Source organism: Eschscholzia californica, unplaced genomic scaffold (genome assembly GCF_041429995.1).
Source record: "Eschscholzia californica isolate CP2 unplaced genomic scaffold, dmEscCali1.0.p SCAF_3, whole genome shotgun sequence".
NCBI classification, from domain to species: Eukaryota; Viridiplantae; Streptophyta; class Magnoliopsida; order Ranunculales; family Papaveraceae; genus Eschscholzia; species Eschscholzia californica.
In genome coordinates, this window is record NW_028238420.1 from 46,332,547 (window position 1) to 46,353,705 (window position 21,159).

General features: G+C 35.6%; 3 protein-coding genes across 4 annotated transcripts; 1 reads left to right on the plus strand and 2 right to left on the minus strand.

Annotated features, from left to right (window-relative positions):
• Window positions 1-1,856: 1,856 nt before the first annotated feature.
• LOC147550893 (PPPDE putative thiol peptidase family protein) lies at window positions 1,857-4,768 on the plus strand. The gene is made up of 5 exons (XM_086670180.1): window positions 1,857-2,127; window positions 2,528-2,614; window positions 2,711-2,808; window positions 3,264-3,580; window positions 4,042-4,768. Exons 2-5 carry the CDS (start codon window positions 2,606-2,608, stop codon window positions 4,500-4,502), a joined length of 885 nt encoding a protein of 294 aa, XP_086526306.1. The 5' UTR covers window positions 1,857-2,127; window positions 2,528-2,605; the 3' UTR covers window positions 4,503-4,768.
• On the minus strand, window positions 4,594-6,301 carry LOC147550894 (thiamine-repressible mitochondrial transport protein THI74-like). Its single transcript, XM_086670179.1, has 3 exons — window positions 5,731-6,301; window positions 5,183-5,597; window positions 4,594-5,065 (listed from the first exon to the last, which is right to left on the minus strand). The coding sequence occupies exons 1-3, from the start codon at window positions 6,202-6,204 to the stop codon at window positions 4,791-4,793; spliced, it is 1,164 nt and encodes a 387-aa protein (XP_086526305.1). The 5' UTR covers window positions 6,205-6,301; the 3' UTR covers window positions 4,594-4,790.
• Window positions 6,302-7,349: 1,048 nt separating this feature from the next.
• Window positions 7,350-9,952, minus strand: LOC147550895 (putative serine/threonine-protein kinase PBL25). Of its 2 annotated transcripts, none has more exons than XM_086670420.1 (5): window positions 9,369-9,952; window positions 9,014-9,219; window positions 8,721-8,916; window positions 8,229-8,620; window positions 7,350-8,128 (listed from the first exon to the last, which is right to left on the minus strand). In XM_086670420.1, exons 1-5 carry the CDS (start codon window positions 9,511-9,513, stop codon window positions 7,859-7,861), a joined length of 1,209 nt encoding a protein of 402 aa, XP_086526546.1. In that variant the 5' UTR covers window positions 9,514-9,952; the 3' UTR covers window positions 7,350-7,858. The 2 variants fall into 2 exon arrangements, with proteins under 2 accessions (XP_086526546.1, XP_086526547.1); XM_086670421.1 differs by having other exon boundaries at window positions 9,014-9,216; window positions 9,369-9,912.
• Window positions 9,953-21,159: the final 11,207 nt, after the last annotated feature.

Consider the following 21,159-nt stretch of genomic DNA (forward strand, 5'->3'; position numbering starts at 1 on the left):
CTTTTAAAAAATCACTATGATTTTCAATGATGTTATGCTGGTCTTTTAACTTGAGACCATTATGTATTTTTATTGGAACTCTCTATTTATTTTTATAAAGAGATATTTGAAGGTTCGTACGTCTAAAATTCAACCTAAGTCTGATGCGGACGATCGAATTTCGTCTAAATATTTTCTCTTGATTGTATTGGCAAGATCTAAATTGCATTCCAGCCTAACTTTTAACTTGAAATTTCACATTACACCAACTTTTTTAATTTGCTTTACATGATGACATAAATTTGGAAAAGAATCAAAACATTATAAGTGGGATTGATAGATAGATGAGACATGCCTAGAGCTATGGGGCTTTTATGATTACCTACCCTTATATAAGGTTAGGGCCAAGCCACTACAATTTTTCATAATTGTGGTGATGTGATTAGATGCCTACCTCTTATATATATTTGCTTCAATAACTTTTTTTTGTTGCAACGATCATTGGATTAATAAATTGGAGTGCTATTACAATACGTGTGCAAAAAGAAAGATGGAACTATAGTCTAAGTAGTGTTACAATTATTTGTACGAGTCCATTTTGCTAAACTATAAGCTAGAACTATCGTTTCAGGTATATGAGAGAATTTGACGCCATTAAACTGTGGAAGAAGGTTTTGATTGCCTTGACATGAGCCTTCGACTGTTAGTGAATCATTTTTCTTTGATTTTGAAGATGCTTGATGATTGCTTGATTGTCACTTTTCACATGTAAAAACTTAACATTGTTGCAAGATGCCCATTCCATTCCCATTAAAAAAGCTTGGATTTCACATTCTTCCTCGTTTATTGATCGGATGGTATCGGCCTTTGCATAAATGAATTGAGCTCTGTGGTTGTGAATTATGCAGCTAATTCCAGTAATCTCCTGAGTTCTAGTAAATGAGACGTCAATACTCGCTTTAACATATGGACTAATCGGAGCTGCCCATTTAATGACTTTTACTACAGGAGCTTTTGACATTCCACAAACAATACCCTGGGGAAAGTTAAACTTTGATCGATGACTTGCATAGGGAAATGACATTTTGTTGTAAACAACAGTCACATCGAGTTTTCCATATAAATCATAGAGTAGTGGCATAAAGCGTGTACAGATTATTATCATGATAATACGAATTGTTCCATGAAGCTATCCATTCCTTTAAAGATGAAATATTACTAGATTGAATATTGAAATATAACCAAATATTTCTAACAAGTGTGCAATGAAGTAAAGCGTGATCTTAGTTTCAATTGCATTATAGTATTCACATGTCAATATATTTTCAATATATTTTGCTTCGATAGTTCAGGTCTCGTGACATGTGCTCTTTTTGTTCAACTTTTTTTTTTTGATTTTGCCAAGTCTTTTATTCAACTTAAGAAGAGTTCCAATTGTAAATTTATACTCGTTAACAATTTTTTTTCTTTTTGTAAATTTACAACCTACATCATACAACAAAAAGAAAAAAATTCCAATTGTAAATTTATACCCTACATCTTGCAACAAAAAAGATATAATCTACATTCTATAAGTACTATCACTTAAAAGATTGAATACCTCAAAGAATAAATTTGAGATTGGAACAATATAGTCAGATGAGCAACCACCAAAAGACAAGTTAGTGATGTTAGAGAACAAGAAAAATTAAAAATATTCTAGACAAAAAATCTGTATAATTTGTCGTGATTCGCTCTTTAGTGAATTAGAATAATCAAAAAGGACAAATCACATCAACCTATACAAGATTTTCGCCTAGAGTCTGTCTGATTTTTCTTATTTCCTAACATTTTTTTGGGACAAATTTAGGTGAAATTGGTCGGTTCACTTCAAATTCATACACCTTTCTATAGAATTTTGATCTCCAAGAAGACTGGAAGGTCGATTGGCATTCTCAAAGTTGGTCAAAATTGCCCATTTGAACACGTGCAATAATAGTCGGAGTTGTCAAAGAAAGTTCTAGAATGATCTTGGACGGTCGAGATTTAGATTCTCTTTCTAATAGAGGATCTCCAAAGTTCACCCATGCCTAAATTCCCCTCTTAAATTTCTTTCTCGTCCAACCACCCCACAAGGATTGACATTCTCCAATTTCTCTGGATTTTGAGGTAAAAATCCGATCTTTTTTTTGTTGATCTATTCTTTCGATTGATTTGAAGAAACCCTTGTTTCAATTGTTAATTTGATTAAGTCTTTGTTAGTTTATTTTCAATTCCACCTGTTTTTTATGGAGTTTTGAGAGAGAACCGATGCGGGTTAGGGTGGTTTGGATTTAGATCTTAGGGATTTAGGGTTTTTTTTTTGTAGGAGAATTTGGGGGGTTTTGGATTGATCAGTTTATGTCTATAAGAAAGAACAATATCTAGGTTTATGACATCAAGTAGTTAGGATAAGATCTTGAATAGATGTTCCCAATGTATTGGAAATTAGGTCATCTTCTTACTATAATGTCATGGGCATCATAAATAATAGGCTATTTCTGAATTTCTGAAGGTGATTTTGGTGCAGGAATTGTTCTTTATTTGCTAGATTCAGGCATTCTGTAAACAATTTAATTCATACACTTATATAGTGGAAATTGAGGCAATGGCAGAGGTATGGGTTTAATTTTCTTATAATGTTTTGATGATTGAACCTTCAAACTGAAAAAACATTTTTTTCTAAACCCTAAAATCACTTGACTTGTTGCAGGATGGAGAGAAAGTTACCCTGAATGTTTATGATTTAAGCAATGGTCTCGCTCGTCAACTCTCTACGACTTTCTTAGGTAGAGCTATTGAGGGAATATGGTAAGTGATTTGATGCTCCAATTATACATGCTATATATATATATATCACTTTAAGATAATTTGCTTTCGAACAGACATTTTGACTTCGAATCTAATCATGGGTTCCTCTGTTACCCCATGATGATATTATGAACAATTCTATCTCTCGGATAAAAACTACCATGTACATTTTTTGATAATGTAAGTATGTCACTTGGGAACTGATTTACTACATGATATCACATGAATGCATGTGTAGACGTCAATGTCGAAGTAGATCAATCTATTACATGTTCACACGTGCCAAGGTATCGAATAGTTTGCATTCTTAGCTTCTAGCTTATCGCATTGGTCGAACTTAGTGATTTCCGAACTCTGTGACAGTTATGGGGTTAGTTTGTGTTTACGTTTTTGTTGGTTGAAATGGATTCTCTATGAATTGTTTTACTTAGAATTTATTTTTTGTCATGTTTTAGGCACACTGGTGTAGTTGTTTATGGGAATGAGTATTTCTTCGGGGGAGGTATACAACATGCCCCTGTTGGAACTACTCAATATGGAACTCCGATTAAGGTTGTGGATTTGGGTTTCACGCATGTACCGAAGGAGCTATTTGAGGAGTATTTGGAGGAAATAAGCCCTCGTTACACAGCTGAAACCTACAACTTGCTCAGGCACAATTGCAATAACTTCAGTAACGAGGTTGTCCAATTTTTAGTGGGCTCTACCATTCCTGACTACATCCTCCAGCTCCCTAACGATGTTCTTAGCAGCCCAATGGGTGCAATGATATGTGAGTTTTCTTTCCATCTTTGCTTAGTTTAATCTGCTAAGAATCAACCAAATTACTTGCTTAGTTGATATTTTGTTATTTCCTGTTGTTTCACCTAAATCCGAGTTGTTCGAATCCAAGTCGTTTAAATCTGACTTGTTTGATCAATCACAATAATCATTTCAGCTTATTTCTGGTAGTGGTCTCTTCAGCTAGTCTTATTATGCCTGACTCACATGAACCCAGAATTAGAGCGAACCATTCAGATGAGTTGAATGCAAGAGTAGGATAAAAAAATCTGAAATTTGATGAAGTCTTCTAAGATCTAGAGTGAGACTTCAATAGTGAACCTGTAAAATGGAACACCTTAGTCATTGATAGCTCGAAATGAAAATTATTTTCATGGAGTTCCATTTGGTGTTTCGAGAAGATATTTCCTCACTATGACTTTTCTCATTTACTTATTGTCTTGTTGGACTCAGTACCGATGATACAGCAGCTGGAAACGACATTGCGATCAGGTGCTGTTCCTCAAACTCCTCAGTTCAGGCCACCCGCGTTGTCTCAATCTACTCGAGCTGTCCCAACAACTACAACTGGCACTGCAGCACCGGCAACAACCATAGCTAGCAACAAAGCCGAAGGTCTTGCGAAAGCTCAAACTGAAAATAATCTTGCTAGCTCAATTGAAAAAGGATCGGTTTCTGATAATGCAGTTCCACCAAAAACTACTACAGAGAAAGTAGAAAAGAAGAATGCAGTTGCTCCTGAAGATCCTCTTGGAGATGCAAGGGCAAAGGTGCAGGAAGAAATCGGCAAGGAATTCACCATACTCATGGCTAGTGGAACATTAAGTGCTAGTGAAGCAGCTACTCAGGCTACCAGGAAAGTGATGGAACGATATGGTCGATTGAACAATGGCGCGACCATGCCCCAGAGCTAGTATAAAGAGAAACAGAGGAAACAACCCTTACCGGCACTTCATCGAACAAATTACGAACATATAACTTCGATTAATTGGAAAATATTCACTCTACTGGTGAAATTCTTGGAGATGGAATTACTTTATTAAGAAACTAAATGTGAGTTATCTGTCCAAACAAGATATATATTTTCTCACATGGATTCAGTTCCCTTTGTTATCGACTAGAGCTAAATATTTCTTTAATCTTATGAATGAAGAAGAGTCTGATGATACTACTATTTGCATATATTAATATCTGATATTTCATTAACAGACATGAATTTGAGCAGCAGCAATTGCTGTTTCTGAACTTGATGGTAATTCAACGTCATCCTCTGTTTTCCAAGTAGTGAGACTTACAAATCCAACCAAGATAGATAAAGCTCCTAGATAATCCATCAGGTTTGGTGCATTGCCTCTTATTGCATCTAGAATCGCAGCTAGAGGGATCTCCATTGTGAGACCTGCAGTTGCTACTGTTACTGTTGTTAGAACAGCGGCTTTTGCCCAGAAATAGTCTCCCAATACATTATCAAGTAAACCTAAAACAAAGATCAATATGTATCAGATTTGTTAGGGTTAAAGAGAGTCAATATCTTGTTTACTTTAAACTAAAGATGAGTTGTATCGAAAGAATGTATTAGTACAGACGAACGAACCTCTACCCACAATCAACCCTAATTGCTTCAAGCTGTCGGTACGAAACAACTCCAACTTCGTGAAATGCATGAATGGAAAGACGGGTAGGAAGATCAAGAAGGTAAAGAGGCCAAGAAATCCGTATACTTGTGCCAGACTTACGCGGCCAGCTTCTTCATCATCTACGGGTATCTTTTTACGAATAAGAGCAACAAAGCTAGACGTCAAGGATGCTGATATAACTGCGAGAACATCTCCAAGAAGAGGGTTTATAGCAGTCACTCCTGACTTCATATCACCAATACTTACAATTATGGTTCCTCCCATACACAAGAGAATACAAAGAAGTTTTATCCATGTGAACTTCTCTTTCAAGAATATGAGAGAGATGAAGAAGCTGAAAAGATTAGATGTGCTGCTTAAGATGGCATTTGACTGCAAATAGAGAGAGACACTCATCAATAACATAGTTCTAAAGATTAATCTCCGCATTATGTGAAATGTTTGTGTCGATCTTTGGATAAGGTTTAAGTCATTCATATGTCGAGACTAAGAATAAGACGGTTACCGTTACAGTAGTATACTTGAGAGAAAGAGTGCCACAGAAGTTCGCGAAAAACCAAAGTGGACACACTAAAAGACCAACTTTCGCAGTTCTTGAACGTGTCCAATGCTCTTTCGCTTCAACAGAAGTACCAACAAGCAATACCCTTTCGATAGATTCGAGAGGCGATTCAAAACCATCAAGTTCCCTTCCATAGTCATTCTGTGTAGGAAGAAAAACTTCCTCTGAGTTGATCAAATCATTTCTAGTGGCAAGAGCCCAAAACCTTAGACCCAAAGGGGAGTTTCGAAAAAAACGAATAGTTTCAAGTATAGGAATATAGATAACAAACAGAGAGTTACAAATGTAAGTTATGAGAAATGGTGAAGCTCCTTCATTTATGACTGATTGTACAACAAAACTAGCAGCTACACCTATTGATGCAGCACCTAGTAAGTACATTAAACCTAAAACCCATCTCCAAATTTCAGTTCTCATACTTTTGAAACCCTAGTGTTTTCAGATCAAATATTTGGTTAACTTCCAAAAGACACTACAAAACTTGGAACTAAAACAATAATATGTGGGTTTGTTCAGGATAAGAGCACCAAGAGAAAGTAAGTTCAATAGTTCATATCATGAAGTCAGCTTAAGAGATATTTTATCAGAAAAAGAAGAAAGATAACCTAAAGAATTGTACAGATCAAATCCAAGTCTATATATCTCTAAGTTTTATAAAACAAAGAAAAACAATAATCAAGTGATGAGAGCTGGAAGGCTCATTGTGGTGGTATTTGTTTGTTTTTCTCCTTGTCTGACTCTAACTTGTCTGGTTTAAGTGGACCAAAAATTAACTCGAATCAGTCATTCAGACATCACAAATCAGATTTTAGAGTTGACTTTGAGGAAAAAACAAACAGTACCAGTCTCACATTGCTTCGAACATCCTTTTGAACACGAGTTATCAGGTAGATCTTTATTTTGACCTTTTGAGTTAGTTTGGCGCCTAGGCTGGTGAGGTAAAGAAGTCTGTGCTGACCTAGAGCCAGCCCATTGTACAAATAAAAACCTTGTAGAATAGGCCTAAGTATGGGTTAAATCAAGGACAACTAGTTTGTGTTAGGATGGTTATAGCATCTAGACGTGTACGAAAAAAAAATATGTTTTCAGATGAAAGGGAGGGAGAGGAAAACAATAAAAGTTAGGTAACAAAGTAACGGTCATGGTGCACTAACTGTAAGGTTCTAAGGACTACTTAACAAGTGGAACGTGACAGAACTGTCCTTTTCGCGTTGAGGCCAAATATTTTACTAAGCTGGTGGCCCTATCAACAACCAATGGCTATATAGTGATTGTGTTGGCCTGTTTGTACAAGTCGAATTGGTGTGTCATATGTGAAGTTTAGATTTCCCTTAGAATATTGGAAAATGATTCAACGACTTTGAGTTCAAACTGTGATATTATTCGTAAATGCTATACCTCTTCAATATTTTTAGACTTTGCTTAGGTAGTAAAATTTTGTCGATTATGATGCCATAGATTTTTCTTTTATATTTCGTGTGCATCTTATCAAAGAACCCAGTGTGAAAAAACACAACCCAATTATCATATCGAATTCTTCACTGTTTTTCTTCTTTGAGTGATTGAATGATAAATCATAATGCATTAAATGTTATAAACTTATCCAATTTAAATGGAAACAATATTAAAAAAGAAAAGGGAAAAGGAAGTGTTGAGGGTACATGATTATGTGAACATGATCATTTTAGCTCCTCCTCCTGTATATAGGGACAGAGGGAGAGAAAGAGATTATCGATATCGACATCTGAATTTTCAATTGCTAGCTACTTCTTGCCAAAATATCATTTTACATAGATAAGGTGTTGATTTGAATGTCTTGTGCATAAAAGATGAATGATTATCAAAGGAAGGTGAAAAATGGACCTCGTATGAAACCCACACTCGGAAAAATAACAGTATCTTCATCTTCGAACGTCTTCGTTCTTGTTCTTGTATAATCAATAAGCAGTAACTCATGTTCCATGGAGGTAGAATTCACAAAGAAAAAAACCACAGTTCTACCAACCACAATATCTCTTTATTTTTTGAATCGCAATTCTATAGCTTAAGTAATGATTTCTTGATATTCTTCTTAGTTTTCTTGATCCCACCTTGTTTTATCTTCTTCGTTTGACATTCGACCCGGTAATGGTGCTTGAGTTGAAGATTCCTCTGGTGCAATTGAGAGAAAACTTAGTGCAGTAACAACATCATTCATTAGTGGTCGAACCGAAGGTTCTTCTTGAAGACACATTGCTGCAACTGCAACAGCTTGATTCAAACTTCTCACTGGAAACTCTCCTCCTAGAAGTGGATCCGCCATTTCCGGAAATCTAGTGGGTGCTTTAAAGATGGGTTGGGCCTATATTCGAAAAACGAAGATATTACATGATAATAAGAGAAGAAAAGTAAATCGAAAATGGGTCGTAGTTCAGTTTATGTATAGAAAGTTTGAAGTTTACCCAAGTAACCAAGTTTTGCTCGTCCGTTGGTCTAGTTGTGTCAATAGCTCTTCGACCCGTGATTAACTCAAGTAATACAACTCCAAAACTATAAACGTCGGATTTTAAAGTCAACTGTCCTGTACTTGCATACTCTGGTGCACAATATCCATAAGTATCCATCACTCTAGACGAAAAATGTTGCTTATCTCCGACTGGGCCAAGCTTGGCTAGCCCAAAATCAGATAGTTTAGGATTGAATTCTTCATCCAACAAGATATTGGACGATTTTAGATCACGGTATATAATAGGAGGGTTCGCCTCATCGTGCAAATACTCTAGACCTTTAGCGGCCCCGGTTGCTATTTTCATTCTCATAAACCAGTCTAGTGGTTTCTTATCCGGTTTCATATCTGCAAAAAACGCATATAATAACACATCGTTCATCAATAAATCCTCTTAAAACTGCACAAACAAGTGAACTTGCCAAAAATGAGAGAAAAGTTAAAGTACCAAGAAGATGGTCTTCTAAAGATCCCTTTGACATAAACTCGTAGACCAAAAGCCTCTGATCTCCGTCAGCACAATAACCGAGTAGATTAACCAGATTTGGGTGGCGAATGAGACTCAACATTGAAATTTCAGAAAGGAACTCTTTAGTTCCTTGTAATCCATTCCTGTCGAGTTGCTTAATAGCCGCAAACTGAGACTAAAGAAAGAAAACCACATAGATATTGAATACGATTGTGAATGACTCTCAATCAAGAAATATAAAGCAAGTATAAACTAGTCCCATCTTCATTTACCTGCCCAATGTTATCGAGTTTTCCCTTATAAACTCTACCAAATCTACCTTCTCCCAATAGACATTCCTGTCTAAAGTTCTTTGTTGCCGTTGCTAGCTCCCGAAATGTAAAAGTTTGAGAAGCAATATTTCCATTGGAATCATGATTCCCTGCTTCATTTCGGTTTGTTACTTCACCTTGGCCCTTAGTTTGTCTTGGATTTTCTGCTGAAAAATAGAACGGATCATGAAACTCAAACGAAAATGATTATAATTCGCTTGGGCTAGAGCCAATCAGGTCTCTATGTAGGTCCGCCCCTGCCAATTAATGAATCTAAAATAAGCACAATAAGAAGAAAAAAAAAGTTAAAACTCACCATGATGTGTTGGTGGTGGTGCTGCAGATGAAGCCCTGGGTGGTGTTTGTTTATGTTCAGGTGGTGGTGGTGCTGATGATTGTTCCCACCTTGAACTATTTGATCTCTTCGCCGATTTGGACGAGAAACATGGAAAACAACTCATCTTAGAGAAACCACCACCAAATTATCTCAAAATTTCTTAAAAAATTTCCTCCTTTAAGTTTAAACCACCACCCACACAAAAAAATTACCCAAGATTTAGAATTCCAATCACAAGAACCTTAAAAATAGATCATGAAAGAAGAAATCTTCGATTTCAATGAATTCAAAGAAGAAAGAGAAGTTGATCTCCTTCCCCTGAAAACCCAGAAGTTTGGGTAATCAGGAGAAGAAATGGTGATGAAAGAAAATGTTCATAATTTTTGAGGTGAGGATGAGATTTTCTTTTCTTGTTTGTTTGTTTGTTTGTTTGTTGTTCGAAGAACTCCGAGAAAATTAAGGAAACAGAAGTTGAGATTTTTAAGGTGTCTAAATTAATAGACGTGGATCCAATTCATTTTTCATTTTCAAACAACTAATAATATTAAAAAGGTTTGAAAAACAGTTGGATATTTCCGTTAATTCTTTTTTATAACAGAATTTTGAAATTTTCATGGATAATGGTTGAAGGCACGTTTGGCCCCAACTATTTTTATAAGACAAATAAAGTTTTGGATTAGATTCTAACTGTGAAATCCAAATAAGTGATTACTTATTGATTTTTTTAAGGCAAAGTTCACTTGTAAAACTAATATTCTTGTTCTAAAATGAACAAATTTAACGAACCGTCTGAATTTCAATGTAGTTTCATACGATTTAGTGGTAAAATTCGAAATTGGGTTTTCCAAAGTGGAGCATATTTTAGTGCAATAATGTCATCATCAAAGAAAAGTTTCCACTTTCCGACCAATGGAGAAAGTCAATTATATGGGTGGTTCTAGAAGTGCATTAGCAAAAACACAAGACCTAAAGTTCAAAAGCAACGGCTCAGTTGCTATTTACTTATTATGCCAAATGAATTTTGAAATTTATACTTGTATATAGAACCTTTTAACTCCATTTAAATTGAAATTGGATAAACTTTATATAATCCTCTTAAGTTCTTACTTCCATCAAGATTGGGTATCTTATGATATATATAAACAAAGTTGTTTGGTCGACATATGGGAGTCCAAGTGGTCGATAATGTTGACATAAACTCTAAAAATTTATAGGTCTCAGGTTCGATTCCTAGAGTAGGTGGTTTCCATGATTTATTGAATTTAGGTAATTAAACTATTATCATGCTTATCACATCTTTATGACGTATCAATGCTTTGTAATGACTAACATATATCGTAGTCAATTTCTCAAAAAAAAAGAAAAATATTGTCTTAAATCATGTAAAACACTCTCTCTATGGGATTATTATACAACATAATATATCATGTCCTCAACTAACAATTTCATCAAAAAAATAAAAAAATAAAAAAGAACGCCTTAAAATATGGAGTTTATGCTCACCGATTAATCGTTAAAAAAGTAGTGCTCCAAATGATATGGGAAATATCATATATCATTAGGCGATTAGTCCATTAATCTATGAATATGAACAATAATTATGTGCCAAAGATTTTTAAGTAGTGCTATGTGGACCAGAGTTAGATGTTTTCTAATACGTGCCTTTCACATTTTATTCATTCAATAGAATTCAACGTCAGAAGATTATCATTTTAGATAACATCCTTAATACAGGAAGGTGAAATTGGTCCCATCATAATTTGCTTACATTGTTCTCAAAAGCATATTTTGTCAAAGAATGGGCTGCACTGTTGCCTTCTCTAGGTACAAATTTGAAGATGGTGAACTCAAATTTCTTCTTCATATCATGGATCTCGGCAATTAATGCTCTGACTTTCCAAGGAGGGTGGTCCAAATGTGTGGAACATGCTTGTAACGCCGTTTTTACATTACCTTCAATTTCACATGTTTAGCTTAAGTGAATTGCTAGTTCTAGCGCAAGTAGTATCGATCTACACGTTGATCCAATGAATGTGTTTGCTAGAAAAGTGTTTATTTAACAGGCTAATACTTTCCTTGGTGGTTTCTTGCTATACATGTTGCTGCTCTCTGCTTTGCCGAGAAAGTGCCATCAACATTAATCTTCGTCACTACATTCGCTTTTGGTGTTTTTCATGATTATGAGAAGGAGGGTTGTTGTTTGAGATTTAATGACTCGACCTCCTTTTCTTGGTGCTCCTCATAAGCAAAATGCATTTTTGTTGTTGTTGTTGTTGTTGTTATTATCCACGACACATCTAGTATTACTCCTTTGAACACAATTTTGTTTCTAGATTTCCTTATCCGCGACAACAAGTACATGCCCAAAGTTAGATTTGAATAAGTATATCAAATTAGGAGATGGGCGGTTATCATTTTGAAGTAGTCCTATATGAGATTAGGACTCCAAAGGCAACGTGACATATAAGATTTGAAGTCCAATCTATTTATAACCAATTGATTTTTTAAGTTGGAAACCTCACAAACTTAATATGGTATGGGAATAAGCTCCTAAAATGATAAAGGCACACATAATAACAATTGCATAATCTATTAAACACTACATCTAATTATATTTTTTAGTAACTTTGTCTCATCATTTTATATTGATCTTTTAAATGTGATTATACATTTTATCTTCCCTGACATATTCTTACTTACATCACAACTATGACAATACACCATAATATAAACAAATTCTTCGCCTTCGTATTTCTTCTCAAGCAGCAAGTGAATCCCCCTTTCTTCTCATTGCCTACAATTCGAATTGAAACAAAACTAAAAGCAATATTAGGAGCCAAATTTTAGAAAAAAAATTGATTTTGACCATATTTGTCATGCAAAATGCATAAGCTAACCACATGTTGGTCATCTTGATCAAATTTTCGACTTATTTTAAATGCATATTACATGAATTAAAGTACCATACTATTTATCATAGATTTTATCTCATTCTCATATCTTCTCATACCCTTCCAAACTTCTAAAAGAAAGAAAATTTTCAAAATGTATATATATATATATATATATATATATATATATATATATAGGTTCTTTTTTCTTCTAGTAATACAGAAAATAAAACAATACCAGTGAAAGAAAATCGTATGGCAAAAGGAGATCGATAGGAAATCAGAAGCGAAACTCAAATTCTGACCCTTAAGGGTCAAGGCAATAATAGTAGAGTTAAGAGATGGATCAATAGAACTTGAGTGGAATGTATTTTGTATAAATTCCACTTACTCCTACCGTTACCCAATTGTGTTGGAAGAATAAACATGGGAGCCCAACAGGGCCTGGACTCTTGAGATGACCCATAATCGATACAACTACTTTGATCTCTTCGTAAGTAGGAATCCTTAAGATGTCGTGGAGTGCTTCATCCGAAAGTACCTTGAATGCGTTCAAATTTCTTCTGGTGCATGGGTAACATCATCTGTCATAAACAAGTTCTGAAAGCAAGAAATTAGTTCATTAGCAATAGAACTCTGGCCAGTAGTTGTTTCACCTGTAGATAGAGTCAATTGTTGAATGCTATTGTGACGTCCTTGAGTCATTGTCCTGTGGAATGCTTTAGTATTCCTGTCTCCGTTGCGGGATCAGTGTGATTTTGTACGCTGTTCATCCTTGACTCGTATACCTCTTCCAGGTGAATAATCTCCTCCTGAATGTTGCTCTCTACATTAAGAATCGTTGAAGTTGGTTCCGACACTTGTATGTCTATCAGTCTTTTTCGTACAAAAATTAATCTGTTACGTAAAATCTCAAATGCTTGCTTACTCCAATCTCTCAACGAGTGTTTAACTGCCTGTACCCGGGAATAGAAAGGCTCGGATGAGCTGTTCCATGACGAAGTAAAAACATCTGCATACTCACTACGTTTAGTCCAAAAGGCATCAAAATTTGAGGAAGACCCAATGACCTGACCCTGAACTCTTAGTTACCCTGAACCCTTAGTTTAAGAAGAATTGACGCGTGATCGCAATTATATCGGCGGAGGTGAAAGAGAACTGCCTCTGAAAACTCAGACAGTCATGATTCGGTACAAAGGACCCTATCCAACCTTTCTCCAGTTAAGTGATGTCGGGATTTGCAAGTAGTCCACGTATAATCCGGTCAATTGAAACCAAGGTTCCATTAATGAAGAATCCCGAATAAAGTTATGAAATTTAGAGAGGAAAGGAATGTATTTAGTACCACCCCATTTGTCCTGTCTGGAACTTAGTGCATTCCGATCCCCTAGACAGCATTGTTAAGTTTGTGGTCATCCAACTCAAAACTAATTGGCAATATCCTGTAGTTGATCTTCTTGTAGATGGACAACTTGCCCAGTCAGCATCTGAGAAGGCATATAAATCAAGAGTTGAATTGGATAATAAACGTAGACCAAAATCAATACTTCCTTGAACGTAACGAAGAATTCTTTTCACGGCTTGTAGGTGTTGTCTTGCTGGTTGATGCATAAACTGACTCACATAGTTGACGGCATGAGTGATATTTGGTCGGGTGAGTGTTAAGTATTGAAGAGAGCCAACAAGTCTTCGATATTCTGTTGCATCAACTAGTTGAGTAGATGGAGAGTGTAGATCATTTTTTTTGTGGCAAGCGGGGTCTTCACTGGTTTGCATTCATCCATGTCAGTGCTAGACAAAATTTCTTTGGCATATTTATGTTGAGACAAAAAAAGACCTTCATTAAATTTAGTTACTTCAACACCTAAAAAATAATTTAATTCACCGAGATCTTTCATTGAAAATTCTGAATTCAATTTATGAATTAAATTATTAATCAGATTGGTAGAAGAACCTGTTAAGATAAGATCATCAACATAAACTAGTAAGATGATTGTGTCAGATTTAAAATGAAAAACAAACAATGAAGGATCTGCACGACTACAAAAAAATCCTAAATTTAGAAGATAAGAGCTAAAACGATCAAACCATGCTCGCGGTGCCTGTTTAAGGCCATAAAGAGCTTTGTTGAGACGACACACATAATTAGATTTAGATTGATCCACAAATCCTGGAGGTTGTTCCATGTATACGGTTTCTTTAAGATGTCCATGGAGGAATGCATTTTTCACATCCAACTGACGAAGGGGCCAACCACGAACAAGAGCGACATTAAGGACAACTCGGACGGTAGGTGTTTTGATGACTGGACTATAGGTTTCAGCAAAATCTACTCCTTCTATCTGGCTATAACCCTTCGCCACAAGGCGAGCTTTGTGTCTTTCAATTGTACCATCTGCTTTGAGTTTGGTTTTGAATACCCATTTCGAACCTACAATATTTTGGTGAGGTGGTCGAGGGACTAAAGTCCATGTTTTGTTTGCATGAAGTGCTGCAAGTTCTTCATGCATTGCATTGACCCATTGAGGTTGTTTTAGAGCTGTTTTGAGAGTTTTTGGTTCTGGTGGTTCGGCGGGTCATACGGTAAGTAAAAGTTTTTGAGCTTCAGTTTTCTGAATTGAAGTCTTAGGTTGGATAAAGATATTATTTTTTGTAGAGTTATCTAAATTAGATATACTCATCAGAGAACATCCATAATCTTTTAAATATGCAGGTGGTCTTCTTTCACGGGTAGAGTTAAGTTTGTGGTCATCCAACTCAAAATCAATTGGCAATGAGTGGAGAGGACCTATACTTTATATTCTTGGTTGCTAGTTACCCATTCTCCAATGTGGGACTATTCTCACAAGCATATAGATGTAGTAAAAGTATGAATGCCAGTTAATACAGTCTGCCAGAACACAAGCCTATCCTGGACCAGAAGAGGACCGTACAGAGTACAGACATAACATGTCCCATGAAGTAGTCGTGTGAGACGATGAAACAATAGTTATTAGGTGAACTAAAATTGATAGAAACATCTTAGTTATTAGACCAAAATAACAATAAACCCCCACTTGTGCCTGAGAGGGGACAATAACAGAGGGGACTAGACCGACTTTAGAAAAGAAATTTGAATTAACTAAACTAGAAACTCTAGTTTCAGATTAAAAAAAACTAAATCTGGTTTAATAGCACTAAGGAACAAGTGAAGAGTTTCCCTTGTTGGGGCGTTCCATAATCCTTGACAAATCCAGGCAAGAAAATTCATAGTTCCATCGACATTTGGATTGCCGCTGCCCTTTCAGGTGATGGGATTCGAGTGACTGGACGTGTCGGTCTTTTGTACTGTTTCTTCACCCGACCAACCTGTTTATCGCCCAACATGGAGAATCCTCTAGATGAGTAGATGTATCAATGTTTGACGGTCTTCCACCATGTAGCGTTAGTCCTCCTTGTGGTATAGAATAGGAGGAAACTTCGGTTGATATACCTGTCTCTGATGATACTTTACTGATGATACTTTACTGCTTAGTCTGTGTTAAATGGGAAAGAAAATCTCCAAAATTAGTAGATACTGATACATTAGAGGGTTCAATTCTGGATTTGAATAAACACTGTCCATATTTATAGAACCAGTGTGTAGATGGTAGAGTGATCCGCTCGAAACGAGTTTAATTCCTTAGATTGACCTTTAAGGAGAAATGGGACTCTAAAGGAGTCCCATTATTTGGGCTCCTTAGACTTAAGAACAAGTGACTTTTGATCATGGATTATGTTGTGTTTGAGTAGGTCTCCGAAGGTTAGAAGAATTAGGCAAAATTTGATTGAATGTCCCATTAAGCCACAAGAATTACAGAAACGAGGGAGTTTCTCCACTCGAATTTCTACTGGTATGAGTTTAGTGTTAGAACGTAAGTTAGCAGGTTGAGGCAGAGGTTTGGTAATGGAAAATGCCACTTTGACTCTATCTAAAACACTCCATTTCGACGCTTCTTTCATCGTTGTCGGTATAAAGTTTCCTCACGAACCCGCCAATCTATTCACGGTAGTGCTATTGAGATGGCCGAGTGGAATGCCGTGGAATTGAGTCCAAAACCATGCCTCAGTCAAAAAGGTGGTGTTTAGGCGCGAAATCACCGTGACATTTCTAGATTAAAACCAGTTCTTCTTGAATAACCCATGGCGCACTGTCAATCGCCAATCCATTTCCGATGCAGTAACGAACCGACGCCGAATGTGAAAAGTGTAATGAAGTAATACTGGAGGTGCGCATAGCAAATTACACCTCCCATCATCAACTGGATCCAGCACAAAGTAAATCTCCTTCCAAAATCCATTAACCTTTCCTTGTAAATAAATATATTAGTTTCCATTGTTTGTAATTAGATTTCCTATTTCATGTTGATTTAATTATGTTTAAGTTCTCCCATTGTAAAGATATAAATACATGAACAATCTATCAATAAAAGTCTACCTTTTGATTCAATACAATTATGTGTCGGATTTATTATTTTCACAAAGTGTTATCCTTGACTTTTGTAAGTGAAGAACCTTCGAAAGACATATCATCGTCTGCCCTATCTCCACCCACTTAGAACACTGGATCCAAATAACTCCACTTTTGACTAATTCGTAGTTAGTTGGAAGTAGATCTTCCCCGCCCACCATTGTTGTTGGTATCTCTTCGATAAAGAGGAAAATTTCTGTAGAAGTTGAACGCCCATTGCTTTCCTGATAGAATAGAGTAGTAAGAACTGTTGGAGATTTTCAAAAGTTGATTTATAGATGGAGAATCTTGGAGGGAAGTGGCTCTTTAAATGAAAGGAAGATCCTCTCATGCATTGAACGTGAACAGTAGGATTGAATGGGTATACCCATTCAATTTGAAATGCTATGAGATGCATCCCATGTGATGGGATGCAATGGTATCTCTCCCATTTCTATAAATTGGTTCCATCATGTTGAATTGCATACACTGAAATCCGGACTCTATCTCTCTCTATTTGCTTCAATTTTCTCTCTCAAAATTACTTTCTAGTCTTTGTTAAGTGTTTTGTTTTCTTTTGGTGGATTGAAGTCGGTTCTTTTGGCATTATCAGTTATATATACAGAGTGTTCTTGGTCTTGGTCAAAGCGTACATACTTTGAACCAAGTAGTTGTTGAAGGGCTTCATCGTATCCTGAAGGCATAATTCCTGACCCGTTGTGTACTCGTGGTTTCAAACCAGAAGGGGGCGAATTACTGTCTAAAAGAATCGATTTATCGAGCTTTGAAGTCTAGTGATCAACGTGATTTTATTCATCAATTATTTTCCACCTTCCATTTCAATTTAAACGCCAACTTTTCCAACAATTTTTAGACAGTAAATTTCTATAATTGAAGTGGAAGTCGTTTCAATTAACATCTTGCCATATGATCACGCGAACTGATTGAATAAAAACATAACTAGCGGAACACCGGTAAGTTCGTATCTCCTTTATCAAAGTTCTTACTTTTATATCATGCTGTCAGTTATTTACTCCGTGCGGGATAGTGCCTTACTATTCTGTAAAAACCGGCATTGTTATGCACACTTGGGTGCCTCGTTATGTCTTGATTATATTATGTTCATGCTTTTTCTAATGGATACTTACCTGCTTATGTGGACACATATAGTTTGATGTTCATTTTTTAGTATTTGGATCCATTACTGAGTATTGCATGAATCCGCAAGAAATAATGAATTTAAGGGTTATTAGATATCCTTTGAGAACATCAAATTGACTATTTGAGATATTTTGATGATCATGCTTAAGATATATTTTATGCATAATACATTGTTAAGGTTGATAGTGAGTTTTCGTTTAAATGAGACTCTTAATACTAGAGTTGGTCTATTTTTTAATTTGTGAGAGCTATTTAATTTTGGCATCCAAATGGTTAGCCACTTGAAGCGGTATTTATGAGCCTTCTACGAGACATTGAAATATAATCTTTTGGTACAAGAGGTGCATCATGTGTGAGTTATATTTGCTAAATTTAGAGAGACAAAAGTATTTTACTTCAAGTTATGAGTACATCATTTTGTTATCTATGAACACGTGGAACCTTCTAAATAAGATTTTAGAAGACGATATGCATTTGAGAAATTCCAATCTACCAAATTACGGAACTTTATTTTGTAACATTAATATTTAACAAGTGGTTAATAATGCTCGTCATACTATAACTCATTTTTTGGAAAGAAATGAATGATAACTTATAACTTTGAGATGATGAAAAAGTTATGGTGATCTTAGAATTAAAACTCTAAGAAATGAATAATCATATTCTTGAGTGAAGAATATAACAAATGGAAATTGTATTGAGTAAGAATACAATTATTGTTCTTTTGGACTATTTATTTTCAAGTGACATGATATTTTTGGTTTAAAAGAATAACCCATTGTATTAAGAGAATACAATTACACAAGTTGGTGGATTCATCTTGGGTCCATACGTAAATCCTCATGTTGTGAGATGTTGTTGTCTTGGACAACCAAGAAACAAGTGGTGATTTAGTTTAAATTGACTTATTTGAGTTCTCTAGTCATGTGCACTAGAAAGAAGCTCAGTGACGAATATTTTGAGAAGCTACGTGGGACAAATTGTAGACGGTTGAGAAACTATTACTCATAAAATGTTTTGGCCAAAACAAGTGTCGTTAATTGTCGTTCATGTAAAGTTATGGTTGATTGTATTAAGTCAACTTTGTATCTTTATTCATGACTCTGACTATAAATTCATAGAAGCTCACACATCCATTGCAAGGAGCAGAAATAGCGAAGAAGGTGAGGCTATAGCAATTCTGAATGGCCTGATATGGGCAGTTGAACATAACTATAAACAAATCATCATTGAAAGCGACAATATCAGTATCATCCAGAATATCAAAAACAGTAAACATGACGTTCAATGGCAATCTTGTATTCACATTCAGAAAATTAACGAAGTCAAACGCAAGATAGAAAGGGTCATATTCAATTTCACTTGCAGGAAATTTAATGTTGCGGCGGATAAGCTCGCGAAGAGGGCTCGAAAGAAGAATAAATCAGAAACTTGGTGTAGAACTCCGTATTTTATTTCTCAGTTGTATTGTAATGACACTCTAATTTCTTAATAATATTCTATCCTTTAACAAAAAAAGTCAACTTTGTATCTAGAGAAATATTTTCTAATGTTGTTGTCATCTAGACAAATATTCTCTAATGTTTTCAGAGTTATCTAGAGAACTTATCTCTAAAGAAAAAGAAATGGGCTAAGGTCTGTGAATGAAGGTTGATCTCCTTTAACGGGAACCCAACTCATGTCTTGAAATAGATAGACAAAGTTCAACGGGTACTAACAAGTTAAAGCTTTCGCGATTATGGAATACTAGCATTTTATAATCTCCCATTTCTAAGCTAGTATTGGTATTTCTGCAAGACGAAGGATGAATGAAAATTCTTAATAAGTCCAAAATTTTAAGTGGTGCCTCGCAGAAACACCTCAAGTGAACTTACCTAAGTGAGTGTGGAAATCAGGCCGTTTCCTAAGAAAATAAGACCGTTTTCTGAAGAAGACTCATGAAAGGGATATTGCACATGGCCATTAACGTGCGGAGTATGAACACTCTATCCTCTGAAACGAGTATGTGCGATGACTCCGGTTTTACCATTTAAAGGATTCTTGGTTCAAGATACGTTCACCATAGCATTCTGATAAAGCTTTGAGTTGTTTGCACTAAGTGAAGGTTCAAATCCATAAGATACCTATCATGTATGTACAAGTTTCTACGATAATGCCAAAATCGTCGTTCGCTTTGTTATGTTTTGGTTTTTTACATTTTGTTGGTTCATTTATAATTTTTCAATTTTTTGAAAATGGTGGGAGAATGTTGGAGATTTTCAAAAATTGATTTATAGATGGAGAGAGTCTTGGAGGGAAGTGGCTCTTTAAATGAAAGGAAGATCCTCTCATGCATTGAACGTGAACAGTAGGATTGAATGGGTATACCCATTCAATTTGAAATGCTATGAGATGCATCCTATGTGATGGGATGCAATGGTATCTCTCCCATTTCTATAAATTGGTTCCATCATGTTGAATTGCATACACTGAAATCCGGACTCTATCTCTCTCTATTTGCTTTAATTTTCTCTCTCAAAATTACTTTCTAGTCTTTGTTAAGTGTTTTGTTTTCTTTTGGTGGATTGAAGTCGGTTCTTTTGGCATTATCAGTTATATATACAGAGTGTTCTTGGTCTTGGTCAAAGCGTACATACTTTGAACCAAGTAGTTGTTGAAGGGCTTCATCGTATCCTGAAGGCATAATTCCTGACCCGTTGTGTACTTGTGGTTTCAAACCAGAAGGGGGCGAATTACTGTCTAAAAGAATCGATTTATCGAGCTTTGAAGTCTAGTGATCAACGTGATTTTATTCATCAATTATTTTCCACCTTCCGTTTCAATTTAAACGCCAACTTTTCCAACAAGAACACTCGTTTGAGACAATATTGATGAAAGAGCAAACAGGGCCGACCTTAAGTTTTTGATGGTCCGAAGCGAGGTTCAAAAGTGCGGCCTCTTCGAATATAGCAAATAGTAAAATTATATTACAAAAACTTATTAATAGCGTATATATTTTCATTAAACTTATATAAGAATGATGATAACTATAATCACTTGAACATTGTTCTCCTTACATTTTTAAATGCAAAATTGTTGAACAATCAAGAGTATCGACTATATCTTTCTCCATAGACAAAATAGGCAACCCATTAAAATTTTCTTGTACATAGTGGACCAAATATCTTTCAAATAATTTAACGTTTTCTAATTTTCTTTGGTGTAAGGCTTCAATTCCAAAACACCATACTCCGATATACCTTCCACCTTT